Source organism: Hippocampus comes, unplaced genomic scaffold, assembly GCF_001891065.2.
Source record: "Hippocampus comes isolate QL1 unplaced genomic scaffold, H_comes_QL1_v1.1 scaffold73, whole genome shotgun sequence".
Taxonomy (NCBI): domain Eukaryota; kingdom Metazoa; phylum Chordata; class Actinopteri; order Syngnathiformes; family Syngnathidae; genus Hippocampus; species Hippocampus comes.
The window spans coordinates 246,533-260,078 of record NW_017806238.1 but is presented as its reverse complement, the minus strand read 5'-3'; the positions used below and the strand labels follow the sequence as shown (position 1 = coordinate 260,078).

Below are 13,546 nucleotides of genomic sequence, written 5' to 3'. Positions count from 1 at the left end.
CAATAGTTATTCTTGACTTCTTTATACGGTTTCAGTCATAACGGCCCTCCAACTGAAACGGTAACTAAAATGCGGCCTGCACCAAAAATTTGTTTGACACCTCTGACTGAGAGGGACGAATTAAGCCGACAGGTAATGAGTTGGAGATGTACTTCCTGAGTGCTTCTTTTTCAGGTTGGGATACTTGTTGTAAGCGGGAACTTGGCAGTGGGGCATTTGGTATTAAATCAATGGCACAGTCATAACGTCGGTGTGAAGAGATTAAGACTTGTATATGGTAATATTCCGTTACACACATATAGCACCAGGGCGGCCCGGTGGTCGACTGGTCAGCGTGTCGGCCTCACAGGGTTCGATTCCGGCTCCGGCTTGCCTGTGTAGAGTTTGCATGTTCTCCCAATGCCTGTGTGGGTTTTCTCCGGGTACGCCGATTTCCTCCCACATTCCAAAAACATGCCTGGCAGGTTAATGGATGATGATGATAATAATAACAAGAACAATCATCTTCATCATCATCATTCATCACAATAATTTTCGACAAAAACATGAGTGATCTTGCAGCAGTTGTTGCTCTGCCCCAAATAATTAACTGGACAAAAATAGACAGTATTATACTGGAAATACATAATTGCAGTATTTTACCGAATCACTGCTGACAGTAAAATACTGTAACTTTTACGGTCACTATTTTATACAGTGTAACTATTTTTACAGTGTATTTATGTTGGACCCACATAAGCTTCCCAGCAAAGTGTCCACTCAAGGCGGGGCATCTTGCTAAGACATATAATAGATTTCTATGATAGAGATTTTTTGCAGCTTTTTGTGCATTTACAAAAACATAAAACTGTCGACTCTCACATACTTGTGGTTTGGGACCCGCAGATTTGCGGAATTAATATTTTATTAATGTTATGATTATTCGTACTATTATTAATACTTTGCTCTTGTGGGAATTCTTCACGTTTTTCACCGAATATGTATCTTGAATGTTTATCTGCTTTTTTTGGGGGGGGGGCACCCGGGGGGGGGGGCACCCCAACGCCCACCCTCCAATACATTTTATGGACGTAAATTTTAAGCTAATATTCGCAATTCGGGGGTCGTGACGGTTACTATCCGCCGCGAATGACGGGGGTCTCCAATACACTGAGTCGAATGATTGCTTATAAAATGATACACTTACACATATCAGAGCCCTAAGACACTAAAACACAGAAAACGGTCTCTGTTGTATTGATGGTGGTATCACTAACTGCTCCACAATGATAAAAAAAATAATGTTTGTATCTGTTGCATTGATAGTCGTATAACTAACTGCTCCACAATGATATAAAATAAAAAAGTTTGGAGAAACTTAAAATGGACATTTTCTGGGAGTCGTAAGTTGGCTCGTGTTTGGCAAGTCGATTTGAAGCAGGAAGTAAAGCTAAACTAGTCAACAGCGCATGCGCAACTTCTTCAGAATCTCAGGATGTAAATTCCTCTCAACCGGTAAAGAAATGTAATTTTATTTCATCTTTAAAATACATATGTTATAAAATTAGTTGCCACTTCATGGCGTAAATAACAAAGCTTCAGGCTGAAATGTAGGTGTGGGCTTGTCGCCGTTGTTTGCTTTGCGTAGCTCCGCACGAGCAGACGTCATTTTACGGGGGAACGGAGAGTTAAAATGCAGTTACGAAACGACGTACGTTTCGTAGATAAGTAGCACGTAACAATGACATGAAAAGTTGAAGGCTTTACGCGTCACTGGTAATCGAGTTACCGAGTCTCCATTTACTCCCAAGCAATATGTTACGCCATTGTGTTGGACGTAATGGCTTCCATCGATGCCCGTATAAAGTAAAAAAAATATCTGGCCGCAGCTACTCACTGCTCCTTTCGTTTTATTCTGGTATTAACGATGTTTTTATCTGCCCCGAACATGATATGGAGAGAGAGTTTTAACGTTACCAAGACAAGCAGTCAACGCCAAAACACATTATGCTTCCGAAATGAAACGTATGTTTTGAACAGGGAAGAGTATATAATGTCCATCGTCCAGTTTAATTCCTCTGTCGATCTTGCATGTTATGAATCCAGCCATCCCCAAGACCAACAACATACGCCATAATACAATGTTTTTGGATAACTGCTATATACCGTAATTTTATATATATGCACTTAATTCACCGTTTTTATTAGGCAATGTAAAACCTTCTTAAACCTTGCAAGATAATTTTTATTTCATACCTTTGTGTTTATCCTATTTTAGCAACATGAAATTCTGTAGCAAGTAATATTTCAAGGCTGACAAAACACGACAGCGTGATGGCAACGACTGAAGATGGAGCCATGTCCACTGGGGAAGCAGTGGTGGTGAAGACTGATGGTGAAAGTAACACAGAGTTTCTCAATAAAGGCCAGGTCATCTTTCAGCTCCAGTCCATTACTGCAGGGTAAGTAACTGGATTCAGTGGTTTTAGCGACAACTTAGATACCGTGTTACACAACAATGATAGTTTTAAGACAGCAAAAAGTTTGTCTCAAACAATTATTCAAAAGTAAGCAAAACATTTAATATGTGTCTGATTTTTGTGCTTTTATTTATTTCAAAATATGAGCATTGGAGGAATCTAGCAGCCTAGGGTTTTGTTTACAGTCAAGCACTTCTCTGAATAGGGATTTTCATATACAGTAGTAGTCCATATCCTCTCATTGGTCAAATGAAAATAATTTTCTCAGCACTATTTTGGCTCGACTTTACGTAATCAGGGTTTTTGGAGTCGATTGGTGAGCTATTTTTACTTAATGTAAATAAAATGCTTTCCAGACTTTTTACCAGTCCAAAAATAATACAAAAATAAAAATTACATGAATGCTATCACTCTGACACCCCAATATTTTTAGTTCGAATGGCCATTTTCACGTGAAGACATTTTCAAACACTAAAATAAAAACAAATGATTAAAAATATCACTCACCAAAACTACACTTCAACAAGCCCTGGCTGTTTTTTTTTAAAGGGGAAATTTGTTTCTTGAAAAATGATCAGCAGCTCTGTATTTATTCTACATTTTGCATTTTAAAAGTTACATTAAATGGAAGAAGAAGGGTGTGTTTGTGGGAGTTGTAATGGATTAATAGAGCCGTAAATCCCCCCTCCCATTAAAAAAAAAAAAGAAAAAAATTTTCTTATGCTTCACAGGAAATCACTTACTACGTTTGAGGGGGGCTTGCAACATATCACTCCCGTAAAATGATGCAACACTGTAATTCTTCAACTCATGTTATGTTAAATGTCCAAGACATTTACTTTATGTCAGGTGTGTCTGTTCAAAACATGCAATGATTAATTCAAAGTATTTTCTTTGCAGAGAAAAATCTGATGAAACTGGGGCGCCAGTCATGACAGATGAAGCACATCCAGGTAAGAGTATTTCAACGAAACAACGAGACCGTCTTTTCAAAATACTCATGATCCTTGTGGTCTTGTTTCACGTGTACCTTTTCATTTTTATAGAAGAGACTGAGGAAGGTGATGTTGAAATTTGCTGTCCTATAACATGTGGTGACAGTAAAGCAATGTTACTAGTGAAGAAATTTGTGTGCCCAGGAATCAATGTAAAATGCGTGAAGGTTAGTATTGCTCATTTCCATCTGGATTTCAATTTCAAATGGTCCTTAGGTACCCAGGTTTAGCAGCGCAATATGGACAAATGTCTTCATAATAACAAGTCAGATCAAACGACGAAACAATGACTATTCTTACAAAACGTGGAACCATTGGAAAGAGAACGACTGTGACAATATTGAGCAGTCTTGATAAACAACACTTGAGCAAGAGCAGCAACAAGGTCAATAAACCGACAAGCACCAGGCAGCTCTTCAGTCCTTAAACATATAGCCAGGCTGCTGGAGGGAAACACAAATCACATCCAGGGGGGCGCGAGGCTCCATCAACACATTGAGCAGAAGCCGAGAGTTGCTGTGTCGTGCTTCAAACCTCGCTTCGAAAACTGTGCATTGCAAAACGTGCTCTTTGTAGCATTGAATCCAGACATCATCTTTGATTTTAAAAAAATCAGCACAAATTATTTTATATATTTTTGTTTTGGAGGTTAAAGTTTATTTTTCAGATTGTGCGCCTGAGTTAATGTTGGTGATCAGTTTGAGTGCATTACTATTTATTGATTTTATGTCATTTTAATTTTTTTTAGTATCGTATGGTTTGACATGGTCAGTCAAAAAATGCTTATAGTTTAAATCTTTTCTGTTACAGTTAATAAAGCTATTCTTTGTTGTAAGTCCATATTTCTTTCTTTTTTATTCTCTTTTACGTCAATAAGGATACAGACGGTGTTATGCAGAGGTGCACTTACAACAACAATTTTATAGACAAATGATACTATTTATAGTTGCGCGGGGGGGCGCGAGATGTTTTCTTGTTCCTGGGGGGGACATGACAGAAAATAATTGAGAAGCACTGCATTAAACTGACCATACACATTATCTTATTGTCCTGAGCACAATTTACGGTCTCTTTTTATCGTCTGTCTTCATGTTCTCTCAACAAACTAATATGTACCTTGCCAATACTCTCTTCCCTAGTATGACGATCAGCTGATCAGTCCAAAGCAGTTTGTACATATTTCTGGAAAAGCCACTCTGAAAGACTGGAAACGAGCAATCCGGATGGGTGGAGTCATGCTAAGGTGGGCTGTTATTTTTAAATGTTTGTATGTTTAGCAGCAATAACGACAATATGTTTATATATGTTTATCTGGACTTTATTCCATTGCGGGCACCAGGAAGCGAAAAAATTATTCTTGTTCGTTCTTCTTTACGATCAGCAAGGCATAGCAGCCAGCAGCATATCATTCAAACGTTGGCTGAGCTAAAGCTTAAAATTTTCAGCTAATGACCCTGAAGCAGAGACCATTAGTCCACACTTCATATTTTAACCTTTTCATCATGACTGCTCGTAGCACTTGTGTACATACTCAATAGTCACTGGTTACGTACGGTACTATACTTACTGAGTCTCTGCTTGTTCATGAGCAAAATGATGGTCATTTAACTTTTAACTACGTCGTCATTGTTTTTTTGCCCTCTTTAGTTCATGTTCTCTCTCAGAAGTGGTTTTTGCCTGCCGTTTTGTGAAGAAATTATCCAAGGACGTTTGCTTTTGTTGGCTAACAATCCTTTGAAAATGTCCAAGGCAAACATCACCATAGTGAGCGATTGTCCGACTGGTCAACACTTTTTCTGGGTGATTCAGATTTACGCCAAATTATCGGAGCACCTCATGGCTGGAGGGGCGAATGACGAGGACGCTGCAAAGACACATATCCATCTATCTACACACATTGACACGTAAGGTAGAAGTCCCTCTTAGCCAATGGGATGCCAGGATGATGGTCGGTAATAGCCAATGGCAGAGCAGCTCTAAGTATGTTGCGTTCAGGAAACTCGGAGCTGTGAGTAGCAAACTGTACTGTATTTTGACCTTTTGCATCTTGAAATTTCTTTCGTAACAAGAGGCACTATTTTCCTGTTGAGGCGTTTTGTAACTTGAACATTTCGTATGATGCGACGTTCGTGCGTAGAGGTACCACTGTATGTTATTTAAATGTGAAAGCTAATTATTTCTGAAAGTCTGAAAGTATCATATTTAATCATCTCTGGCTTTCATTCTTCAAATTATTCATTTTCATGGAAAGTGTTTTTTTGTCTTTCATGTTATTTAATCAATTCAACAAATAAAAAGCATTTAGTACCGACAGATACTTTTAATAATTTACTGGGAGTAGCTAATTGCTCTTTGCCTGAATGCAGTTCCAGCAAGATTTCTGAGGAGGGTGCGTAGGATTTGTCCAGCCAGTCTACATGTTCTTTGTGGACTCGGGGTAGGCTTCGACAGCGTCTCTCTCGGAGTCCTGTGGAGTTTGCTGTACCGGACCCCTTAATACAGGCTCTTCTGTTCCTGTATGACCATTTTCAGAGTTTATACCCACCCTCACCTATGGTCACCAGCTGTGGCTCATGACCTAAAGAAGACTGTGTATACAAGCGTCCGAAATTAGTTTTCTCTACAAGGCATCCGTGCTCTCACTTACTGATGGGAGGATCTTAGTCGCAAAAGGGTGAAGTGCATTCTTCAGATCAGGGATGATCGACAGCCTTATCAATGCAAACTTTGTTTCAGTCTGTCTGAAGCTGAGCTGAAAGGTGAAACTCTTGATTTACCGGTCGATCTACTGTACGTTCCAACCCTCACCTAAAGTAACTAGCTGTGGGGTTGTGACCGGAAGAATAAGATCCCAGATACATGTGGCCAAAATACATTTCCTACGCTGGGTGCCCAGGCACTCACTTAGTGATAAGGTGAGAAGCTCGGTCATCCGGGAGGGGCTCAGAGTTGAGCTGCTGCTCCTCTACTTTGAAAGGAGGCATTGTTTGGGCATCTAATTAGAAAGCCTCCTGATCGCCTCCTTGGTGAATTGTTTTGGGAACGTCCCACTAAGAGGAAGTCCTGAAGATTACCCAGGGAATGTTGACGAGACTCTGGGTGACTTGGGTATCCCCTTGGAAGAGCTGGGTGCCATGGCTAGAGAGAGGAGAGTATGGCCTTCCTTGCTGAAGCTGCCGCCCCTTCGACTGGACTCAAGATAAGCAGAAGAATATGGAGAGATGGATAATTCAAAATAAATGTGAAACTGCCTTAAATTAAACTAGACACATTTATTCTTTTAATTCTGAATTTCAGTCTGACTTTCAAATTGATGAGTAGCTTCATTAATTTTCTCCACTCCTTCCAGAAAGATTATGGATTCGGGCCAACTGGACTTCTATCAACACACTACATTGTGTTCGAACACTTGCCGTAGCACCAAATTTGACCTTTTAATCAACAACACGCTGTTCCCACCTGACAGCAGCGGACTCTCATCGACATCTTCTCAAGGTGAGAGCATGTAAAAAGCTACTATTTTTTTCAGTTTTACTACTTTCATGATACAAAACCTGTTCTATGAGAGATACTCAATAAATAAGGTGACTCTGTCGGTATAAGGACTTCTAATACAGATAGAAGCTTACTTTTTAAAAATATTTTCAACACAGTCTCCCAGCACTGTCACACACTTTTCCCATCTGTGCACAAGCTTCCATATTCCCTCAGTGTAAAATTCTTTGACTGACGTCTCAGACAATCGCTCACAACACTTTTGAATTCATCGTCATTTTCAAACTTGGTGCCTCTCGTGAACGCTTTGAAGGGACCAAACAGGTGAAAGTCTGAAGGGGCAATATCTGGACTGTAAATGGGTGGGATGAGGGAGCAGTTCCCAGTCCTGCTTGTTGATGGTCTGCACTGTTTGAGCTGCTGTGTGAGGCCTTGCGTTGTCATGATGCAAGATGACTCCGTCTGACCGATGGTCCCGCGCTAGCACCGCCATTAGCCTCCAGCTAGCTTCTGGCCAGCTATCCCGACGCAGCCGATGTGTTCAAGAAAGACAACTAATCTGTATTAATGATGAGGAGGCGAAGAGAAACGTGCTGCTTTTTTTGGACAGGCCCAATCACCCTCTCTATCTCTCGCTTGCTCGTGCTCACTTTTGCTCTCTCTCTCTCTCTCTCTCTCTCTCTCTCTCTCTCTCTCTGTCCCTCCCTCCCTCCACCACGCACCCTCGGTGCTGTCAAGCGATTAAAAAAAGGTCAGATTAATTAATTATGATCTGTAATTAATTGATCTAATTAAATCTATATTTTAATCGAATTTAAAAATTCGTGAAACAATCTGTTTTCATTTTAAATTCATTACATTATTGAGGCAGATAAAAAGGTTGACATCACATAAAAAGTCGCATTATAAAGTCTTTTATTGTTTTTAAATAGACTTGAACAGGTGCAGTCCTAGCCATTTACTTTCTGCTCTATTTGAGACTAGTCCCAAATCGTACCTGCAACATTTAGTTTTGACCACCAGGGGGATATCACTATTTTGTTTGTTTTTGTTAATCTACAAATAATTACAAAATAAAAATAAAATGGAACATCAGGTCCATAAAAAAAGTGCTTAGGTTAACATATCAAAAACAGTGAGAACACCTTTCTGAGCAATACAAGTACTGAACACTGAACTTGCTTCAGATAATCAATAAAACAGACCCTTAAAGCACAGTGTAAGTTAGCGCTTCAGAAATAACCTGTTCATCATGACAAAATAAAGTGCTGAAATAAACATCAACCACTTCAAATACACTAACAAGGACACAGCAGCTATGCCTCGTACGCGGGGTGTTCTCGAGTTTAGTTTGGCGAAGAGCTTTGCTTTAGCTTGCTATATTGCTAACGCTTTCGGTGCTAACGTTAGGCATGGCTGCATTCACGACTGGGTGCTTTGCATTGATGTGGTAGGATAAACTTGAGCTGCTTTGGTGGTAAGCAAACTCCTTACAAATTTGTCACAACACTCTACCTTTACCAATTGTGTCATCAGGGCGTTTTTGGAATGTAAATATTCCATTCATTGGATCAAGAACTCTCACATACTCCTACATTTTCACCTCTTCTCTCCTCACCGCTGCTTACTTAGCCTGCCCAACTCCAATGGGAGCTAATCCGCTTCTGCTAAACAAGCTCAAACATACTGACAGCCAATCAATGTCCGCTTCAGGCTGTGACTGACAGTTGTTTCCCCACCCTCAACACCTCGAACACTGGAAGCTAACACATAAAAAGCAATATTATAAAAAGGCAACCCACCTACAGAAACAATAAACCTTGAGATTAAAATTACGATTAACGCGATTAAAAAACAACACGCCAAATGTGACTGTAATTAATTAGTCAAAATTAACGTGATAAATTGACACCTCTATAATCATGCATACAGTCATGTACAAAACCTCTGAGTCATTCAGCATTTCTTTCTGAATACAGTACCTTCGGAAAAAAAAAAACAACCGCGATGTAGCGAAGCCACGATAAATGAAGCGCGCTATCGTGAGGAATCACTGTACTGTGTACGAAAACAGGCCATTCATTGAAGGTAACCCTTATACTTTGAAGCACCTTATTGTGCGAAAAATACGGTACTTGACAGCGAACACGCAAGTGGATTTCTTGCGTGTGTGTTGTCTCGGCAGCAACGTCTGCGTGTGTCCCTTGCTTGCTCTGCGAATGTCCCTCCTTCCTCTCACCCTCTGTAAGATGTCTGTCATCTGTTGGTTTTAAATGTTGATTGGGGCCAAACTTGGGAGCAGGAATGTGGTTTATTGAACTGAGATTTACGTGGAACACAAGGGTGGTATGGTCACGTGACTGAAATTGTCGTCATTTCAATATTACCGTATTGGCCCAAATAAAAGACGGCCCTGATTATAAGACGACCCCTTCTTTTTCAAGACTTAAGTTTGAAAAAAGACTTTGAACACCAAATTAATTTTTATACAGAAAATAATTACAGTACATCTGAAACAAATGATTATAACAATATATTTGAGAGAAAAAGCATGTTATTTTGCCTCATTCAAACCTTAATATCTGAACATTTAAATATGTAAACTGAAGTGCAATCACATTCGGAAATGAATGGCTTCTGATTTTTGAAATGTAAATTGCATCATAACTTCTCCTCAGCTGCCGGTTAACCTGGCCGATCTTCGACCCACTTTTCTCCAGATTGCCGCTACGTTTCTCCATTTTCTGTTATCTCTTCTATTATTTTCTTCTCTTTTCTTTCTTACCGCAATTTTAAATTTTTCTTCTTCGCGCTACCGCTATTTTTGTTTTTATTCTTCATGACAGGGGTTCACTTTGGCCTGGGGAGTCAAGTTCAGCATTCGCTTCAAGGATATCTGGCGCCATCTAGCGTCGTGAATTGGTATGTCTAGACCCCGAATATAAGACGATCCCCACTTTTTCAGTCTTATTTCAATGCAAAAAACACCGTCTTATATTTGGACCAATACGGTATTATTTTGAAGGTTCATACCTTGATTTTGATTCAGTAAACATCGCCCAGCCCCACTTCTTTACCTGATGATATAATACAACTAAGGTCAAGGAAAGATGGCATCAAGCTTAGGAGATTGACTTTCCAGAGAGGCCCATGGGCTCCCTTTCTGAACTCACACCAGTGCTGCCTATGGGGGTGAAAGAGCGTCTTTTGTTTTTTCCAGTTGGTGCATTTTTAGGAGGGAGATGTTTGCTTGTGTCTCAGTGTCCTTTGATACGCTGCTCACACCATTTCAATTGATCACAATATCTGGGGGGGTTGATTTCCCCTGCTCGATTATCAATTGGACCATCTTTGCAGCCGCCTCCACTCATTTTGTTCTTGTCAACACATGGCTAAGGGTCACCTAAAAACAAGATATGCATGCATTATTCTGCATTCATGTACGTAGTTGTATGGTGGGGGGGAAAGGCTCGAGTCAAGGGACCGTTCTGGACTCGGCAAACTGTGGAGGAAAGCAGGCTCTGTCATAGGCACCGAGTTGGTTACCCTGACATTTGAAAGAAGGTCACTGAACAAGTTTCTGTTCATGATGGATTATCTGTAGAAGCTACCGCACAATCCCATCTCCAGGCAGAGGAGCATCTTCACAGCCAGGTGACTGGACTGTTACTGTCCTGCTCTCTTGTCAAACTGAGGAAATTCTTCCTCCCCATTGCCATCTGGCTTTTTCATTCCACCCTGCGAGGGGAATGAGAGTATCACAGTCCCTCAACTCTGTACTGTCAACATTTTGTTTGTTGATCCCCAAGCGCCTTAATTCGGGACCTTCATATTGCACTGGTATTTTCACATTACCTTTATTTACATACAAACAAACAAACAAAAAAGACTTGCATTGATGCTGTTTTGTATTTGACACGTTTTAAAATGTATCACGAATTCAACATGGCCTTTTTGTCTTGTGTTAGAGTATTCATTGTAAAGACGAATGAAACAGTACATTTCCCTTGTGGATGAATAAAGTATCTGTCTTCCTGTCTTCATCATCTGCATTGTTTTCTGTCCAACTATTCTGATAGGGAACAGAAAGCCCAAATCATAAACTGTACTTATTCCAAGATATAGGAAAATAGGTCAATTGTGACTTTTATGACTATCTGAACACACTCTCTTGTATCGCTCTTGCAGCACAGCAGTCCTTTGCTAATGGTAAGATAGTTGGAGACAATATGACCGAGAGGCCGAGTGAAAAGGAGGACTGCATCTTAAGTTCAGCAGAATATGTCAATAAGGACTCTCCTGAAATCTCAGGTACCTCCACTCTTCTATGTGTTAGTCATTTCACGACACTGAACACATTTCAGAGACCAGATGTATGATACGGTTGTCTGCTTATCCCTAGAAGATACGCTAAATTTCTGGAAGGGAATTGCTGATGTGGGTTTACTGGGTGAAGTGGTGACCAAAATCAGTACCGAGCTCCTGGATTTGCTGAACCGCTTGCAGTTGTTGAAGGAGTCCGTTGTCTTGCAGAACACAGGTACAGTACAAAGATGTTAACCGTATTTCCCGCACTGTAAGGCGCACCTAAAAGCATTCGATGTTCTCAAAAGCTGACAGTGCGTCTTGTAATCCGATGCGCTTTATATATGGATCAATATTCGAATTTCTTGGATAGAGTATTTTAAATGTTCTGTAAAGCGCTTTATTCCAGCTGCAGCGGTTGTGAAAGCGCTATATAAATAAAGGTGTTTTTATTGTATTCCCCTTCGCGTCGCTCCATCTAGTGCACATGTGTCAAAGTCAAGGCCCGGGGGCCAGATCCGGCCCCCCACCTCATTTTACGTGGCCCGCGAGAGCAAATCATGTGTGTCAACGTTCATGATTCTTGCTGAAATCTGTCTCGAAATGTCAAATTGTCATGGGTCATAAATAACGTTGAGATTTTGCACCGGCCCTCGGAGGGAAGACGTAACTCCGAAGTGGCCCGCAACAAGAAATGAGTTTGACACCCCTGATCTAGTGGATGCATAACGCAACCTCAGCCACTATTGTAGCTTCTATTCTATGCGCCTTATAATGCGGTGCACTCTATATATGAAAAGAGTTTTAAAATAGGCCAATCAGTGTAGATGCGCTTTATACTCCTTATAGTGCAGAAAATATGGTACTTGTTGCCAACATGACAATCCCAACACAATTATTTGTTGTGGTTAAGTTCAGATAATTGTGTAGTTCTGTGTTTGAAAAAGCGAAATTAATCCTTTCTCTCTGACCAACTGATCACATTTCCTCCCTGGTAGAGGTTGCAGTGCTTAGTAATCTTGGCCAGGTGTTTGGACTGCTCAACTCTGTCAAGAAGATGCTGGTGAAGAGGCGACAGGAAACTGATCCCAGCCAGGCGCAAATTCTTCAAATCCTTTGCAGTGAGTACTGCACACATTGAAACACGTTTTGCAAGAGTATACCTTACTATGTGCTCTTGAGAAATGACTTTGGGAACAGTAAGTTAACAGAAAGTAACACTTTTTTTTTGTTTTGTTTTTGAAGCAAAATATCAATCCAAAATGATGTGGAAAGTGCTTTTTTTTTTTTTTTTTTTTAATCTGAAGTTACCAACGGCCATCAACATTCCCACATAAATTAAGAAAAATCAATGAACATTGTACTGCAACTCTGCTTTAACGATAAGTAATTTTATCCTACAACAGAAGTGTTGTATGCGTGCATGCGTATGTAAATATGCATGTGTGCACATACGTACATGCACACATCCCCATAAAATTCTCAGTTTATGATTATTTGCTAAAAACAATCAGTTTGAACCTCAAATATCTTGTCATTGCAGTGCATTCAATTAAATACAGGTCGAACATGATTTGCAAATCATGGTATTCTGTTCTTCTTATTCTTATTTCAGTTCAACACAACATCCCAACTTTACCGGAATTGGGTTTGTTGTTAGTTAAAATACAAGTTAGCTTTACGAGCGACAGTACGGTTACAAATTTTGCCTTTTCCTTTTCAGAGATGAAAGTCCTCTGGGTTTTCCCGGAATTCCGGGTTTTTCAAATTTTTATGAACATTTCTCCGGAGAATTGAGGAAAATTTGCATAATCCGGATATTTGTTGACAACATTGAACGAAGACGCGTTTGAGTTCGTTGTATTGCTTTCACGAGCGTAGCCATATTGAGGCACTAACACTAGTAACAGTAAAGAGATTTTTGTTTGTGTAATAACGACAGAAGACATGATGGCGTTTGACTAATGGTTTAGTAGAACGAATGGCAACTCGCAACAACAGTAGCAAGCGTCATTTTGCCTCTTATACCATCTCAACTAGAACGTGGGGGATAGTCCCCAAACAATTTTCGTCTCTTTATAAACACACCCGCTAAACCCCAGTGGAACGAATAAAAGACGCCGTCAACAAGACAGTTGTCGTAAAATATATATTTGGCCAAAAAGGGAAAAACACAGATTGGCAGAAAATCGTGTCCGTCCGACATAGTGTCGTCTCGGCTAACTTAGCTTAGCTCTTGCCGTGTGTGACGTCATTTGCGTCGACGCTGATTGGTTGAAATCAAAAGACGCG

The 13,546-nt window shown here is 40.2% G+C and overlaps 1 protein-coding gene across 5 annotated transcripts in view; it reads left to right on the top strand.

The window, feature by feature from the left end:
- Nucleotides 1-1,391: 1,391 nt before the first annotated feature.
- gmeb1 (glucocorticoid modulatory element binding protein 1) overlaps nucleotides 1,392-13,546 on the top strand; it is a 16,978-nt gene continuing 4,823 nt past the window's right edge. Inside the window, exons 1-9 of one of the 5 annotated variants that reach the window (XM_019857299.1) lie at nucleotides 1,392-1,494; nucleotides 2,258-2,441; nucleotides 3,360-3,412; nucleotides 3,506-3,621; nucleotides 4,594-4,697; nucleotides 6,804-6,949; nucleotides 11,138-11,260; nucleotides 11,355-11,489; nucleotides 12,253-12,375. In XM_019857299.1, coding sequence (XP_019712858.1) covers nucleotides 2,314-2,441; nucleotides 3,360-3,412; nucleotides 3,506-3,621; nucleotides 4,594-4,697; nucleotides 6,804-6,949; nucleotides 11,138-11,260; nucleotides 11,355-11,489; nucleotides 12,253-12,375 — 928 coding nt within the window. In that variant the 5' untranslated portion in view covers nucleotides 1,392-1,494; nucleotides 2,258-2,313. Of the gene's footprint in view, nucleotides 1,505-2,257; nucleotides 2,442-3,359; nucleotides 3,413-3,505; nucleotides 3,622-4,593; nucleotides 4,698-6,803; nucleotides 6,950-11,137; nucleotides 11,261-11,351; nucleotides 11,490-12,252; nucleotides 12,376-13,546 lie in introns of those variants that run through there. The other 4 variants (XM_019857296.1, XM_019857297.1, XM_019857300.1 and 1 more) reach the window with 4 other exon arrangements.